The 17,817-nt window shown below is 36.5% G+C and overlaps 1 protein-coding gene across 2 annotated transcripts in view; it reads left to right on the top strand.

Annotated features, from left to right (window-relative positions):
• Positions 1–13,636, top strand: part of LOC148940128 (congested-like trachea protein) — an 83,016-nt gene extending 69,380 nt beyond the window's left edge. For both annotated transcript variants that reach the window (XM_089106276.1, XM_089106275.1), the window contains exons 6-7: positions 3,518–3,700; positions 9,939–13,636. In XM_089106276.1, coding sequence (XP_088962402.1) covers positions 3,518–3,700; positions 9,939–10,117 — 362 coding nt within the window. In that variant the 3' untranslated portion in view covers positions 10,118–13,636. The remainder of the gene's footprint in view (positions 1–3,517; positions 3,701–9,938) is intronic.
• Positions 13,637–17,817: the final 4,181 nt, after the last annotated feature.

Raw genomic sequence — 17,817 nt, 5'->3', positions numbered from 1 at the left:
ATTATTGCGTTACAACATAGACATAATTTACGCTTCAGAAACTCGAATCTACGGCATTGTGGAAGGCTCGGAGATTAGAACTCCTGAGGACGACGCTTCTTTCTGCTTTTTCAACTCCGTATCCCTTGATGGATCTGCATATGGTGGAGTGGGCATCATTTTAAGCCCCTTCGCATCGAAGTCACTTCTAGAGTGAGAACCTATCTCACATAGAGTAGCAAGAGCGCGATTCTAAGGCCACCTATTTAACATATCAGTTATTGTAGTTTATACTCCAACCAGAGACGCACCAGAAAGCGAAGCAGATCTTTTTTACGGACTTCTAACTTATACGCTTAAGAAAGTCCCAAAACGAGACCTCATTTTTATTTGAGGCGACTTAACGCCAAAATAGGGGGAAAAGTATCTAATGCTGAGTCTGCCATTGACCACTTCGGTCCTGGAGATAGATGTAGCAGGGGATAAAGACTTCTTCACTTTGTCATGACGAATGATTTGGTCATTACCAATATCTTATTCAAACACAAGCCTAGCCACAGAGCCACGTCGCATTCAAGATATGGTAGAGCGAAAAGCCAGATTGATTACATCCTCATGTCCTGCTGTTGGAAATCAATGGCTACGAATAGTAGATCGTACATTGGAGCAGATACTGGCTCGAAACATGGGTCGGATCATCTTCAAGTCAAGTTAGATCTAAAGTTGCGACTAGCAGTACGTCTCAAGAGGAAACCTCCACAAAGATTTGACACCAATCGCTTTAATGATCCTAATATACGACAGGCGTTCAGCTTAGAGTTGTCTAACCGCTTTAAAGCTATTCAAGTGCCAGCGATCGACGAGCAAATCCAAAGTATGGATGAAGAGTGGCTGACCATACGCAATACAATCCACGAGGATGCATAAGCTATTATGGAATACCGCAAAAGACTATCCAAAAAATTGATGTCAACACGCACAATTCAGCTGGCTGAGCACAAGCAACAGATATTAGACAGGTAATCGGAGTTGTTAAAGCGCCTGAGAAGAGAATGCCACCAGTCGGCTAAGAATGATAACAATGGGTACTGGGAGAAAATTGCTGAACACATGGAAGCCGCTGTCTCTATATCTGACACCAGGAAGGTGTATCAGCTCCTAAAATCAATCGGGAGTAAATCACATAAGCCTACTAGTACGTCCGTCGAAGGTGAAAACGGCAAGCTGCTCTCGAATAATTCCGAAATAATAAATCATAGGAAGGAGCACTTTGACAAACTACTTAACCAGCACCAACTCTCCACAGCAATGGATCATAATCAGCGTTGCCATAGTCCAAGTCGTAGCCTTGATGACTTGCAGGAACCAAACTCACCCAGCACTATTTACAAAGACATAAACGTGACCCCCTCCCACGTTAAATGAAGTTCGACAAGCAATCAATTGCCTGAAAAGCAACAAAGTCCCTGGTCCTGATGCTATCCTGGTTGAACTTTACAAGTATGGAGGGACAGCACTTGTCAGCAGGCTCCATAAACTAACCTGTCGTATATGGGAAGAAGAGATGGTTCCACAGGATTGGAGAGACTATCATTTTTCCAGTCTTCAAAAAAGGGCTAAAGACCAAATGCATTAATTATCGCGGGATCTCTCTCATCTGCATTGATGCCAAAATATTTGCCATGCTGCTACATAATCGTTTTCGTATACAGCGCAACGTAAAGACAAGGCCCAATCGAGTGGGATTCAGCCCAGGCATGGGAACAATTGACCAACTATTCATCTTAAGACAAACCCTTGAACACAGGGCAAAACACCAAAAACCAACAGTGTCTTTATTCATAGATTTTATTACAGCTTTTGATTCTATTCTAAGAGATGGAATCTGGAAGGCCATGACAGAGGATGACAGAGGCCATGACCAGGTAAGATAGTCAAACTTATCCAAGCATACTACCAGCATACGCGAGCCCAAATTCAGATCTTTGGAAAACTCTCCTTGATGTTCCAAATTGATTTTGGTGTCCGACAGGGATGTATATTTTCTCCGTCTTATTTAGTTTCGTGATCGACTGGATTATGACCAGAGCAATGACGACCTTTTCAGGCGTTGAAGTAAGTCCCAATTTTGTGATCACCGATCTAGACTACGTCGACGATATTTGCTTGTTAGCTGAATCTTGTTCAGAAGAATCTATGCTATCGAAGGTAGCTCAAAAAGCCTCTCTGGTCGGCCTGAAAATAAGCTCTCCGAAGACAAAAGTCATGGTTTCTGGTATATCATCTCAAGACCCCCCAATTTTATTAGAACAGTCGCCCACAGACGAGATACATGAATTCAAGTACCTAGGCTCTCTGGTAGACCCAATTGGAGGATACACATCAGAAATTCAGTCAAGAATTGTTTTAGCAACTGGTGTTTTCACCCAGCTAAATCACTCTCTATGGAACCAAAAAAAATGTTCGTCTGAAGACCAGAAAAAGGATATATCAGGCCCTTGCTCGGTCTATCTTACTATAAGGCTGTGAGACATGGGCCATGAAAGCATCCGACATTCAAGCCCTCAACGTATTTGACCATTCATGTTTAAGGAGAATCATTGGCATTAAACTCTGTGATCGAGTCAGCAATGATGAACTCCGCAAAATCTGCCATCAGCGTCCTTATTTGGCCACTATAACTAAACAAAGAAGACTCCGATACTTCGACCATACACTTCGCCGCGCACACCACACCTTTGTCAATTAAGACCTCAGATGTACACCTCTTTCGGGATGGAAAACGCGACATGGAGGACAAAAGAAAACGTGGCTCGCCTGCATAAAGGCTGACCTAGACCCAATCGGTGGCTTCAAGAAGTATGGACGAAGATGGGAAAAGTCCTAGCTCAAATTTATTGAGCCACTCGCAATCGACCGAGACTCTTGGCTTACTACAGCGACGAAGCTACTGGACGCCAGGGAGAGCTGAAATGCTTGAGTCCTGCTACAAGTACAAGTAAGTACAGTAAAAATCAATTGAACATAACTGCCAACGAGCGGTAAATTTTTAACCTTCTGTTCAGATGGTACAATTTAATCTCTTATGGTAGAGTTTTAATTGGAGAATTGTTACAATTTATCTCGAAGTGTTGGCAACGCTCGTAGTACGTTTATAGCCAGAGTTCGGTGCGTTTGTTCGCTGAGTATGACAAAGGATTTTAGGAAATAATTTTTAGAAAGATCTCTACATATTTACTTAACATGGTAAGTGAATAAACTAGTGGATAAAAATCAAATCCAGACTAACCATCCACCCTCAATTTCCCCGGAGGAACTTACAGCGTTATTTCTTTCCTTTCATATCCATGCTTGCTGCAACTTATATTTGTATTTACAATTTCCTGACATTTAGTTTTCTTGTTCATGGAATACTAAAATTCGGACTATGTTCGAAAGTCACTGACTAGATTTTGACCGATTGTATCTCTTTAAATTTGTTTCGTTTGATGGGCAAGATAAGTTTGGATACGTGTTATTAATTTGTTATTTTCACTAGATGTACCAGCCAGTGGCCTTTATTTTGCTTCCTACGAAGTGCTCATGCGACTGTTAACCCCTTCTAACGGTGATAGATCTCAATTAAGTCCTGTAAGAACTCTGTTTGCTGGAGGAATGGCCGGCGTGGCCAACTGGGCTTGGGCTGTACCCCCTGATACAATAAAAAGTCGCCTTCAAACAGGTATGTGTTGCTGTCAGTTTATTCTAAGTGTTATGTCAGTCAAGTATTGTTTAGAACTCTCTGAGAAAGATATTTTTAGTTCTATAAAGGGGGGGTCTAAAGATTTCTTAAAAATTGTTCAGCTGGTGATAAACTCAATGGGCGGGTTTCATTGCGGGGAAGGACTAAATTCAGTATGCACAACCATACGGGTGAATGATATACTTTTCGGTTACGTCGATACTAGGTTCTCAAAAGACTAAATCTCCGTCTTGGATGAAGGATTTATGCGACGTAGAATACTTGTTTCTGTTAACGGTAAGGATTACACAATTAATATACCTTGCTGGATCCCGTTTCTGAGCAACTCTGTGCTAGGATTGTTATTACTGCATCAAAATATGCAATCAATGCTTTTTAATATTAAAGCAAGACTTGTTTTTCATTTTGTTGCTCATAAAACGCATGATTTTAGCATACTATGAGACAAAAAGGGAGGCAAGTTTCTTTCTTTTTACTTTGTTGATCAAGGTCAGATTTAGCGAGGAGGATATCTCATTCTAGTCGATATTTGGCTCTGAAAAGGTCATATCATCTTTTTAATAAATTTTTTACTAAGTGCATGCAACATAGAAGACGTCTATCTTCTGCCAATAATTTATGTACATAAGCTTTAGAGCGGAAGGTAGACTATATTTTAGTTGTTTCAGGAAGATGTGATTTTTTGTGGCGGAGGGCTAAACCCTGTAGTTTTGTTATTTACATGCGATGTTGAAAGCTTGCATCTGAAATCAATGATTACCGACTTAGTATTAGTTTTAGAAGACAGAACAGGCTATATTTTAGTCTTTTGGGAAGAAATCATGATTTTGTGGAGAAGAGAGGCTAAACCCAGTGGCTTTGCCATGTACCGTCAATGCTTGGATTCCTAAAGACCAACTTTGTTTTTTAGTGAATGGTGCATACAACATATAGTAGATAGATAGATAGATTTATTTTCAATATTATCAGTAAAATAATTACATAACAATCTATAAATCCCCACAAAGGCTCCATGGCCTGTAGGAAGGGGGTTATGAAAAGATCAAATAAACATTAAAAATTTAAACAATATAAGAATAACGCTATAATTTGAGAATATTAGAATAACTATTTTAAATCTTAGAATGTAAAGCATTCGGTTATTAAAACGGAGAAAAAAAACAACAACAACAACAAAAACAAGAAGAGTTCACTAAATAAGCTTTATCAAACTGCAATGAATCACGACATCTAAAAAAACAATAAAATTTAATAAAAAAAATATTGGCAGCAGGCAAAAGTAAAGAAAACTATCACATGAAAACAAATATTTTTTTTACTAGTCTTTTGAAGGTACCAAACGAGTGGCATTCTCGAGCTGAATCGGGGAGGGTGTTCCATGTCAAATGACACGCAACAAGAGGATTAAAATCGGATCTTATTGTTGGTGTATGGGAATTTGGATATTTAGAGAACTACGGAGTTGATAATTTGACCGATCAGATACAAAAGAAGAAGTAAACCCAAGGGACCTAGGAATATCACCATGGAACTGAAGAAAAGCGAAAGACGCACAGGAAAGAATATTAAGTTTTTTAATATCAAGTAACAGTTTAGTTGCCGAACGATTTACATCCTGGATAAGATTTATAGCTTTATCGTAAGTATTCGAAAGCGGTTTGAGAAAAGAAGGGAAAATAAACATCCATATAACTAGACATTAGGAAACATAAGAATGAATTAAGCTATGAAATAGGATTCTTAGAATTAGTCCTGGAAAAACATGTTTTAGTTTTCTTAGAATATCGAGGTTTCTGCATACCTTCATTTTAATCAAATCAATATGGTGTTTAAAATATCAATTTTCATCTAGGAGGATATCTAGGAAACGGACATAGCCATCCTTTGGTCTACTAATAAAGCCTTTGGATATATGAATTTCAGATAATTGAGAGCAAGCCTGGGATATACGAGAAAAAACTAGTTTTAGAAACATTTAAAGCAAGAGAGTTAGCATCAAACCAAATTGAAACTCTCTCGAAGAGGTCCACTAACTTTGTACGAACCTCATCCTCTGTTCTCCCAGAAGTAATAAGGGTGGTATAATCAGCAAAGTTTACAAGAGAATCCGAGGTATGCAAACTATAGTTATGGGTACGGGAGACTGTTGGATGACATAGACGACAGCAATAAAGATGATTTTTACTTCTAACTGCAAATATTAGATTATTTACATACATCAAAAACACAAACGGTCCCAAAACAGACCCGAGGGACCCCCTGTCCAACACCTCCTGGTGAGCGAAAAAGTAGATCAACAGAAATTATTTTACCAGACATGGAAGATTTAAACCTATAAAACACACAGCCTCTTACGCCAAAATGAGAGAAATTAAAAAGATGAGCACTGTAAATTATGCAATCAAAGGCCTTAAAAACATCCACAAGCAAGGCAGTAGGAATCAAAAGGGAGTCTATGGCCGAATGACGGTTATTAAATAAAACAGCACAAGCACGTTCAGTAGAATGATTTGCTCGAAAATCAAATTGAAAATCGTGAAAAAATCTTTAGAAGTAAGAAAATTATGAAGACGAGAAAGCATCGCCTTCTCAAATATTTTGCTATAACACAGACAACAAAGAAATTGGCCGAAAGTTGGCTGGATCATTTCGTGCCCCCCCCCCTCCCTTATATAATATGATGACTCGAGCACGCTTGAGACTACTTGGGAAAATACCATACTGAAAGCAGAGGTTAATAAGCCTCTTTATGGCAGAAATAATCGAAGAAAGCATGAACGTATTTATTTCAATTGGAATTTTATCTGGGCCAGATGATAAAGGATTTCAATGCCATGACAATTTTAAAAATTTCTTTCTCTGTCGCTGGTTCCAAAAACATTGACTTCATATAAGGTGGCCCAAGATAAGAACTGAAGTTGGATCCTGAAGGAGAAGAACTAACAGCCGAAGCGGTCATTTTACCAATATTCGCAAAATATGAATTAAATGCATCTTGAACATTCAGTTCACCTTCGATGATTTTGCCATCGAGATCTAAAAAAGAAGGGGCTGATGGAGACTGAAAAGAGGGCCTAAGGACAGAATTTATAACCTTCAAGTTTTTCGTATATCTTTACCACAGTCTGAAAAACAGTTAAAATAATACTGGGACTTGGCCTTTCGACACACAGAATTATAAATATTCCTATAAATTTTAAATCGCTGAAAGCAAATAGCTTTCATTGAAGGGCTAGCAGACTTAAAGGCCCTCCAGGGATTATTTTTCTCCTACAACTCCCAAGGAGACCAGGGGTCATCCAAGGATTTAGAAGAAAAGCATTCTAAGACTTACGATTAGAAGGCGAAACAGACCAAATGTCAAGAACAGTATCTTATAATACTCATAAAAAATATCAAATAAATTAAAAAAATTAGAATCACTCTCAAAACCACACCAATAATTTTTTGCCAATCTTAACCTAAGAAGCATCAATTCCACTTCACCAAACCTAAAAGGCCTCTTATCAGACTCACCAGTCCTCTCAATAGTCAATTTACCAAAACAGTATATAGAGTCAGCAGGGAAATGATCAGAAATGTCACTCACTAAAACATAATTTTGGATCGAGGTAGCGGTACAGAAAATAATGTCGATCAGAGATGACATACTCTCTGTTATGCGAGATGGGATACATACAGAAGGTAAAGTACCTGCGGCAAGCATGGACGACAGAAAATCCAAATATACAGAAGACCTTATCAAGTCCATCAAGTTTATATTAAAATCTGCCATAATAATTAATTCAGTCGACTATTTTAGGATGGTATCCAGTAGATCATTAAGGGTGTGTAGAAACGGTGGAATAGAGCCGCTAGGAGATCGATAAATAATACCAACGATTTAATCCTTACCTCCACATTTAATATCTATGAAAAGTGACTCAAAGACACCTTCAATATTTCTGGATAAATCCATTCAAAGAGAATATGGGAGATTATTAGAAATATACAAAGCAAGACCACCCTTGGCCATATTTTGTCGATTCAGTCGTTCCATTTTATAACCTTCCAAATCCAAAAGCATATCATTTTTAGAATCTAAAAAAGTCTCGCATCAACTAACAACGTCAGGTAGCCCATCAGAAACAATATGTTTTAGATGGTCAATTGAAGATCAAAGACCCTTAATATTCAACTGGAACACTGAAAAATATCCATCCCACTTGATAGCCTCTCTTAGGCTAAGAACAAAATTGATCATTTCTGCGTGGTTTATCGTGGTCAAATCACTATTGAAATGCCTGATAGAATTATTAATAATGCATGCAACATCCAACAGGCTATTTTCAAGTTCAAAAAGTAATCCCCCAACTGTGGGCGTTCCTAATTTGTCAGTAAAAAAAAGACAACAAATTTTAGATATGGCAAAAAATCATAAAATATACATGCAAAAAAAAAGAAAAAACAACAAAAAACACCATATCTAAGCACAATGATCGAATCTTTCGTATTATTGACTGACCAGGTGGTTTGGCCAAAATTTGCCCGCGGTCAGTCCATACATTAAATTTACCGAAGCAATCTCTTGCCGCATTTAAAGTTTCACGACGCTTTTTTGTTAGCGATTCTGACAAAAATATTCCACTCTTTGCTAGTTTAGTCTTTGCTTCTAAAACAACTAGAGCTAATTCAACATTTTTGAAGCGTATTAGCACCGGAGACACTTTAGATTGATCGTTAGAGTCATTCAAACTAAATCGATAAACATTTACAATATTATTGACTTCAAAACCAGGGACCAGCATCTTGTCTTTAATAATAACCGATACTTCTTTCTTTAGATCATTTCTAGGCCTCTGCCTTACTTCATTCATCACTAAGCAATTCAACATCTTTTCTTGTTCAAAATCATCCCCTTTCGATTCCAATGACAAAATCCTACTTTCCAAGCTTTTTACCATTGCAAATAGTCCTTTGAGTGATTTTTCTATTTCTTGGAATTTTGGGTTGTAATCAATGAAAATAGCATCAGGAATTTTTTTTTACTATAGTATCAATTGCTTGATTTGCTGTATCAGGGTCTGATAGTTTAGCCTTGACTTGACGATAAATCTCAGCTGTAAGATTCACTTGCGTCCGATTTAATTCATCCTGGATAAAAGCTTTTTTTTGCAGGATTAGACTAGGTGCCAGTGAGTCTTCTGCAATAACGCTCGCTGGGTTTAATGCTAGATAAATAGGTGATGACGATTTATAAATGTCCGGAAACGAATCGAATTCAGTAAATGCTTTACTAACATCGTTTTCCGTTCTTTAGCGAGCACTAGGATAATCTGAGAATAATTTCAAAGAAGACTCTGCCCCTTGGTGCTCAGAATGATCGCCATAGCAAAAAAACTGTGTATCTCCAAAATCCTTTAGCACCAGTATTTTACTGCAAAACAATTGCCGGACAAGGGGAGTAATTTTTAAAACTAGCGAGAACAATATCAAAAGGCTTGAATTTTGACATGAGCGTAGCGATGAAAATAAATAATTACTTATCTTTGAGTGGGCCAATTAATCTAGTAATTTGCAAATAATTTCAAGAAAATTGCAAGCAGTCCAAGTATTTCAATGCGCGATTCAGATGATAATAGTGCTGAATACTAATCCAAAGCCACAATCCATAAATAATCCTTAAGCCGTAATCACATACAAGTCACTTGTGTAATCAGATGTTTGCTTAATAAATTTTTTTGCGCAAAATCAATTGGCTCCGTGCCTAGGTTTATCCACAAGTAAAAGGTAATCCATGAAATGTACTTTTTATTTTAAGATGTGAACTGGTCAGAGACTGAATGAGAACTGAAGAATAATAGAATGAGAAAATAATAATAGTAGAATAATATATCCCGGTAATGATACCCTTAATTAAGCCACTAAACTCACCCGACTAAGACAAATTTTCATTTTCAGTAGTTTTCGGTAATTTAAGTCTTTTATCTTATTCTTGTGAGAAATAAGGCCAATTGATTTCTTGCAATTCATTATGCGTAAAATTTTTTGTTAAGGAGTAAAAATCAACTTCCTCCTCTATCAACGCGTAAATTTTATTAATGAGATTGAGCTAACTTATTATGGACCGCCGTCTCAACGTTTTTGATGGTGGAAAACCTTAAAAAAAAAAAATCAAAATGCGCGTTTAAGCTTCGATAAGTAATATTGTCTTTACTATGCAGTATCTTTTTTTCAGCACCTGAAGGAACTTACAAAGGTTTGATGGATGCATATCGTGCTCTGATCAAAGAAGAAGGACATTCAGCTTTATTTAGAGGGATAAAACCAGTGATGCTTAGGGCTTTCGTAGCAAACGCTGCCTGTTTCTTCGGTGTTGAATGTGCAAGGAGTGCTTTTAATTATTGCGGACTATAAACAATTGAATAATTCTATTACGGGCGGCCGTAACCAGTATATTGATTCAATACTACTAGATGAAGTTTAGTCAGGATTTTGTCATGATTTATTTGAGCGGTAACTAACCCTGGGTTCAAACAAGTGACATGAGCAAGCAATAGCTAACGTTTAAATACGAATACAAATTAATAAATTATCCTTTGTTTCTACACGTCTGCTGTTTTTAGCCAAATATAGCAATGAAAGCATATAACTTCATTTGCTCTAATCAACAAAATACAACTTTTATTTATTTTTTTATTTTCAAGTGACTATATTTTTTCTAGTACAGGCTTTTATGCAAAATTTGGAATGCTAGCACGACTTATTTTGGTGACCATAGTTCTGTCTCCTCCTTTTCTTTTTACTTCCAAGAAAGGGATGATTCCATAAAAAAAAATGAAGTTTATTACAGAAGAATAGTGGATGCTCGAAATCTTGGAATTCGGCATAAAAGTTTACATTTACAGAACAATTTAAAAACAATTAGATCTTTTTCTCAATGTCTAAAACAGCCGCATAATGCGAAAAAAAAACTATCAAAAAAATATTACACAGTTCTGCGGCTGATGCAAAATTGTATTTTCTACATTGAACAAAATCACTGTTAACCAGTATAATTAACAAAACAAAAGATATCTGAATAGAGGCACTGAAATGGGAGGAGGGATGAAGGACAGTTGCCCCCTAGATTTTTAAAAATACCTTTTTTGTATCTTCATTAGAAATAAAAATCAAAAACTCTTGCCATCTCCCCTACGTTTTTGCGAATGGATGCCACCACGTGGAAAGTACTTCCTTAGAGAGCTAGGCCACATTCCTTTGATTTGAAAATGTTCGCTTATACTAGATGTCCGGGCTTAAACCTTGTACATCTTTTGGAAACAAGTGCTTTTACTTGCTCATGACTTGTCTTCTAGCCTTAAAGTCAGGTTAAAATAAGGCATTTTCTATTCCTTAAAAAAAAGCATTTATAAAGGATTAAGTTTAAAGGGATTGACAAACGATGATACATAATTTAAAATATCAAAGGTAAAGGAATGACTTTTTCTATGCCCTATTAGATTGAGCTAAATCATTCACCAGGCAAATGTTTTGATACAAAGCAAAATAGTTAATAATCGTTAGAAGTATAATTGTGTCCGCTTCATTTATCGCAGAATTTTCGCCATTGAGATGAAAATATTGTTTTTTTTTACATATTACCATTAAATTGCCTTGGAAGTCAAAGTTAAATGTTTTACAACTTTAAAGCTATGTCATGCCCTGAAGTTTAGGCACGTTGCCAGTTAACTCGCCTCAAAATTTGCACCCATGAAGATCTTTGTAAAGTTCCTTTGAACCTAAATCAACCATTTGTACAAGCTTAGGAAAAGAAAAATTGCCGATAAACTCTTTCTTGAATCAAATCATTCTAACGTTCCCCATATTTTAACCTTGCTTTAAGACAATTTAACTCATTGTATTACTTTAAACAAGATATTGGGTAATTTTTGTCACTGATTAACTATAATTTATAACGGTTAATCGTTATTATACTCTTGCCACGTGTCTTTTTCATTTGAAGTCCCTGCCGTACGTTCTGCGATATACTCATATCCATATTCCTAGTACGGAATGAAGAATATTTTTGAAAGCCTAGAAACGTCTTAAGAACCGAAGAATAGCCCACATTTTATTAGGTGATCAGAGTAAGGGCTCTAGACTAAGGATTAATGCTAAAAATAGAAGTGTTTGCTAACTGATACTAAACGTATCCTTTAGAAGCAAATTTGTACCTATTGGCGCGGAAATGGTGCTGCATCACTTATTGGAGAGGAAAGCCTCGCTGGCGCCAAATATTTTAATTGAGAGCCTCGCGGCCACCACTACTTTACCGTAAATATAGAGTATGTTAATACACTATTACGGCATACCATGTTCCAGAGTAATGGTAACGTGATCGAACGGTCAAACACTCTCTAGGCCCTGTCGATGTACTAGTGACGGTATTTCTCGCGAACTCTTTTCCTACCCTGCCTGGGTTCCTGGGAAAACAATCTCACACGGCTGTAAAAAATAGCTTACTTATATTTTCCAATGTCAAATCTGACAAAACTCACAATATTACATAGCAACATAGACTCTGAAGTCTATCAAAGAGCTAACTCCAGAATCACTATTTTCATGAAAAGGAAACTTGCATTGGGGTGGAACCCAGAATGGCACGGACCAATTCAATAAATTAGAGTTCAAATCCCTGGCTTCTTTTGAATAATATTATTTTTCAATGACCCAGGTCAGGAAGACACCAATAGAATTTAGCTTGAAAGTTTATTTATTTCAAAACAACTATAACTTAGCAACGAGAGTTTAACTTATCATTGAAAATTGTACTATAGGCAAATCTAAGCAAAATGTAATTACGGAACGAGAACAGGTCATTTATCTGAAAAAGAAAAGAAGCAGGGGCGAAACTCCAACAGTACCAAAAACGCATTTAAGAACATTTTTCACATTCAAAAGCAAATCCCCAGAAATGGGTATCTGGAATATTTTTGAACGCAATGCTTGGTGTGAAAAAATCAAAAATAGCAATGAATCTTCTTTCTGTATTGACAAGAGACTATACAGTATGGTTGCTCTCACCTAAAGGTCGAATCTATCTTTTGGTACTTCTGAGATAATGTTTTAAGACAGTTTTCTAAGCTGTTATGCAGCAGAACAATGCAGCAAGAAAACCATTATAACACCGATAGAGATGTGGTAGAACACCCTTTACCTGCCGATCCCGGCTTTGGGGACACTTTAACAAAACAAGTTTTGCTAGTTATCTCAGAAGCATGGGACAGATGCGACCTTTTGTGAGACGTGATGACGACTATTTTGTTGACCTTTTCAGACGGATTTCTTAAAGATTTGATCAAGTCTCAGCTAGCAATATCAATCCATCAAGAACTCCATTATCCGATATTGAATGAAAGAAAATAAACTAATCAAACATGCCCAAATTTATTGGGCGTACATTTTTTTTTACAACAGATGATTGAAGAAGGAGTATTGGTGACCTTAACAATTTTTTAAAAGAAATTACTCGTGAAGTTTTTAATTAAAAAGAATTTTGAAGATAAAGTCATCTAGCTTTCCTGAGCATAATTACTGATATAACGTCGGTAAATGACATCCAAGAATGTAAAGATTGAAATTAAGCTGAATATAAATCGGAGAGTACTTAAATGATCGAGCAACCAAATTTAAAACTAGTTGAGAACCTTATGAAGATAGGCTAGCTAACGAATTTTTAATAATTACCTTATGTATCTTCTATGTCTGGCTAGATGACAGTTTTTTGTTGTTGTTTTTTTTTTCTAAGTTGGTTATTTGGTAATTTTTAATCATTTGTGTTTATAACATTTTATATTTTTTGTTGTTGTGAGTTCAAGGGTTGAATACGATTGAGGTTAGTTTTAGTTTCAAGGCTAAATATTTATATTTCCAGTTTTTTTTTTTACACTATTTTCTTTTAGGTATTCATCTTATTTTGTAGTTTTAATGAAATAAAGGAAAAAAATCGATGACGTTGATTCTTCCTACTAACGAGAGTAATGTCGTTAGTAGAAACAAATTTGGTATTAGAGGTACACAGAAAAATATTCTTGGGGGGGGGGGGTCTAAAAGTCGTAAAAATGGACAAATTACACAATAAATACAGGAAATTACGTGTGAAATCGTAAAAATCTTGAGATTCTAGGGATAGTTCCTGATTCGTCCTCCGCACGTATACATGCCAAACGCTTACTGATTTTTGTAATAACAATATCACATCTACCGTATTGATGATTCGAAGTCAAAGAAAATACAATGCTTTATTTTGAAATGAAACATTTCTTAAGAATAGGGTTGGCGAACGCTGGAATACAGATTTTGATCTGGATTATCAAAGTAATAGTTATTCGACCGAATATTGCATATTTAGATACTGAAAAACGCATGTTTCGAAACAAGTAAATGATGGGCTACTACTAACAACTCACTGCAGCACCAAGCCTCCTGATGCCAACACAGCTACGCATGCTCCTCCTCCATCCTAATCTATTCAAAGCCTCCCTCTTTACACCCTCCCAGGAAGTTCCCATTTCCTTTAAATCTTTCTCTGACATCCTCCCATACCAACTGCGAACGACTTGCTTTCAGTTTAGCCCTAGACGGTTGGCCGAAGAGGACAATCTTCGGCTATATGTCATCTTTCATCCGCAGAACGTGCCCTAACCATCTCAACCTTTCTCTCATTATAGCTCTAGAAAGCGGGATTAAACCACACTTTTTGTGCAACCTACTGTTTGAAATACGGTCAGTTAGCCGGGTACCCAGAACATTCCATAGGCAATTTCTCAGGAAAACATCTAGAAAATCTTCATCCGCTTTTCGGAGCACCCATGCTTCAGAGCCAAATTTGACTACTCACTGTAGCTTCAAAAGTTCCGATCTTGGTTGGTAGACTTATCTTCCTATTCTTCCAAACTTGTTTTAACTGTGAAAAAACACCCGAGCCTTGGCTATTCTACTTTTAACATTTTCACTGCTCCCGCCGTCTTTACTGATAATGTTACCAAGGTAAGTGAAGCTGTCCACCTGATTAATCTTTTCGTTACCCAACGTCGCCTTTTCATCTTCACTTATTCCTAGCCTTAGCAACTTAGTTTTCTTAACATTAATTTTTAAACCTGTCCTAGCACACTGAACTCGCAAAACGTCTAAAAGTTCGTTCATTTTGCTCACACTTTCATCTAGGATGCTTAAACCTTCAGCAGAATCTAAGTCCAGGAAATGTCCCCCCTCCCATTTGATTCCGTGTATTTCCATTGCCTTTCTTGTGATCATCAAAATGACCCATATAAAAGGGAGATAGAACAAAACCCTGTTTAACTCATGATTTAATACGAAACCAGCTCCTAACCTCATTTCCTACCTTAACCGCAGCAGTGTTATTCTTGCAAATATCACTAATCACTTTAATGTATTTGTCTGGTATACCATACAAGGACAAGACCTTCGCTAAAGTTCTTCTATCAACAGAATTGAACGCTTACTCATAATCTATAAAACTGAGGACCAGAGGTGTTTGATAAATCAGGCACCTCTCAATTATTAACCTAAGAGTGTAAATTTGGTCGACACATCCGCTACTTTTTCTAGAATCGCACTGTTCTTCTCTTATAACTAAGGGGGTACTTCCCGCTTTTCAAAAATCTTATTCATAATATTCAGTAACTTATTTCTGACCTCAGAGCCAACATATTTAATAAACTCATTTACCACACTATCATCACCTGGAGCATCATTATTTTTTTAATCCATTTAGTACTGTTGCTAATTTTTCCTCACAAAACAAATCTTCCTTCACATCCAAGGTGTGATAAACTTTTTCATTTTCCTCTGTACCTTTTGCTGCAACTCATATCTCGGTTTAGCACATTCTCAAAATGTTCTGCCCATCTCTCTTTAACTCTTTACTTGTCACTAATCGTGGCCTCGTTCCTATCTTTAACTGGAACAATTTCGATTGACTACTCCTTCTCAATTTTTTAACATGCCAGTACAACATTTTACTATTATGCTGTCTAGCTGCATCTTCCAGATCCTCAGTAATTTTATCCATGGACTCCACTTCCATCCTCCTTAGTTCATATTTTAATGCTTTCTCTAATTTCTTTACATTCCTTTTATTTTCATATAGCCTATCACTCAGATAATTCTTGTACAAGCCCTTTCTCCTGTCTATTAAATATTAAGCTTTTTCAATGATATTTCTAGCTACGCTCCTGACTTTCTTCCCTAAGTCACCATCAGCAACTTCACAAATTGCTTTCCTAAACTTATTTCATCCATCTTCCACCTTTTCAAATTTTAAAGTCACCAATTTAGTATTCAACTGTTCCTGGAAAGTTTCTCTCAAATTCTCATCCTGGAGTCTATCAACATCGTAACTTCCTGGAAGGCACTTATTCTTCCGAAATTTCAGCTTTAAATATACCTTAGACACTACTAGATGGTGATCTTTACTTTTAACATCAATAACAGCACTCCTATATACCCTAGTATGTTGTATTGATCCTGCCAGTTTTCGGTTTGTAATAACACAATCAATAAGGTTTGCTATATTACCATCACGTGAATACCATGTTAACCTATGGGCCACTTTATGACCATATACCGTATTGGTTATAGCTAGATTGTTATATCTACAAAATGGCAGCAGTCTGTAGCCATTTCTGTTTTTTTTTACAGAAATTTACCTAGGCTAAGATACCATCTACCCCTATTTCTACTGACCTGGGAGTTAAAATTTCCTACTAAAAACACCATATTTCTACCTGGGATCCTGTCTATTTGCTCCTGTAACTATAAGTAAAATTCATCTGAGTCACTAATATCTCCGTCAGTCGGTTCTACAGGAGCATATACTACTATAACTGATACCCTGAACTTTTTAGTCATAAAATGAACGATTAGTATTCTATTATTAATACCTTCCCAGCCTAAAAAAGACTTAGCAGATTCCTTATTCATCATGAGCCCTACTCCCTGTCTATGTACCCCATCCTTCCTGCCTGAATAAATTAATTCTTTATCACCTAATTTCATGCTTCCTACCCCTGGTATGAGTTTCTGAAACTCCTAATAAGTCCAGTTCGAATCGGGTGAATCTGTCAGTCAAAATGCCGATACGATAGTTATTTTTTAACGTCTTAACATTCCAAGCTCCAATTCCCATATTCTTTTAAACATTGAAATTATTTTGGCCTCAGGGAAAGCAATGGTCCCGGATTGATGGGCTATGTAATTCGTGATTTTGCAGCATTATCGTGTCAAATAGCAACACAGACCATAGAAGATTTAAAATCGGGCTATGGAAAACAAAAAAAGGTACTTGTGTATTATCCCAAAGAAACTCAAGAAGTAAAGTTAGGTTAATCCTAATGAAATATACCAAAATATAATGAAAAAGTAATCCTTCAGTAACAAAACTATTTAAACTACAACAAAGAATTATGGAAAGCAGGCCGTCTAGCCATATATACCTAACCGCCTCTATATATCAAATATTTAATTAAAATATACCTGCATCGTAGTTTATTTCAGGAAAGAATAAACTAATTATAACCGAATGCGACAGGAAAACCGGTTTTACTCAGAGCAAACGTCTTGATTGTAATCGGGATAATACAGAAGTACCCAAAAAAAGAATATTCTTGACAAATTTTTCCGTTTTGAATAGTCTATGAAGTAGATGATACATTCAACTCTTCCTGTTGTGTGGTATGTATAAGAAAGGTAATTATTTTCCTTTGTAGACCTAGCCTGCTAATGCACTTTGTGGCAATTTAAAGAATCATTATCCAACTTTCTCCAGCATATGCATATATTGTCATTGGAGTAGTGTAATACCTATTAATTACCAAAAAAAGGAGATGAAAGAAACTCATGCTTTTTTTGTAATATTTCCGTTTTACATGGAAACATTTTAGGAATCTTGTGCTCACACCATTATTTGACCGTCTAAATTGGAAAAGCTATATAAATTTTCATTGGTCATTAGTCACACATACGATATAGAGCTTTTAAGAATATCTTGCATGTCGATCCCTTCAAAAAAAAACTTTCGATAGCTAATGAGCCCTTTCGTTCAAAATAAGATC

Source organism: Artemia sp. Qi Xiang Cuo, chromosome 20 (genome assembly GCF_049724085.1).
Source record: "Artemia sp. Qi Xiang Cuo chromosome 20, ASM4972408v1, whole genome shotgun sequence".
NCBI classification, from domain to species: Eukaryota; Metazoa; Arthropoda; class Branchiopoda; order Anostraca; family Artemiidae; genus Artemia; species Artemia sp. Qi Xiang Cuo.
This window is presented reverse-complemented; position numbering and strand designations above follow the sequence as displayed.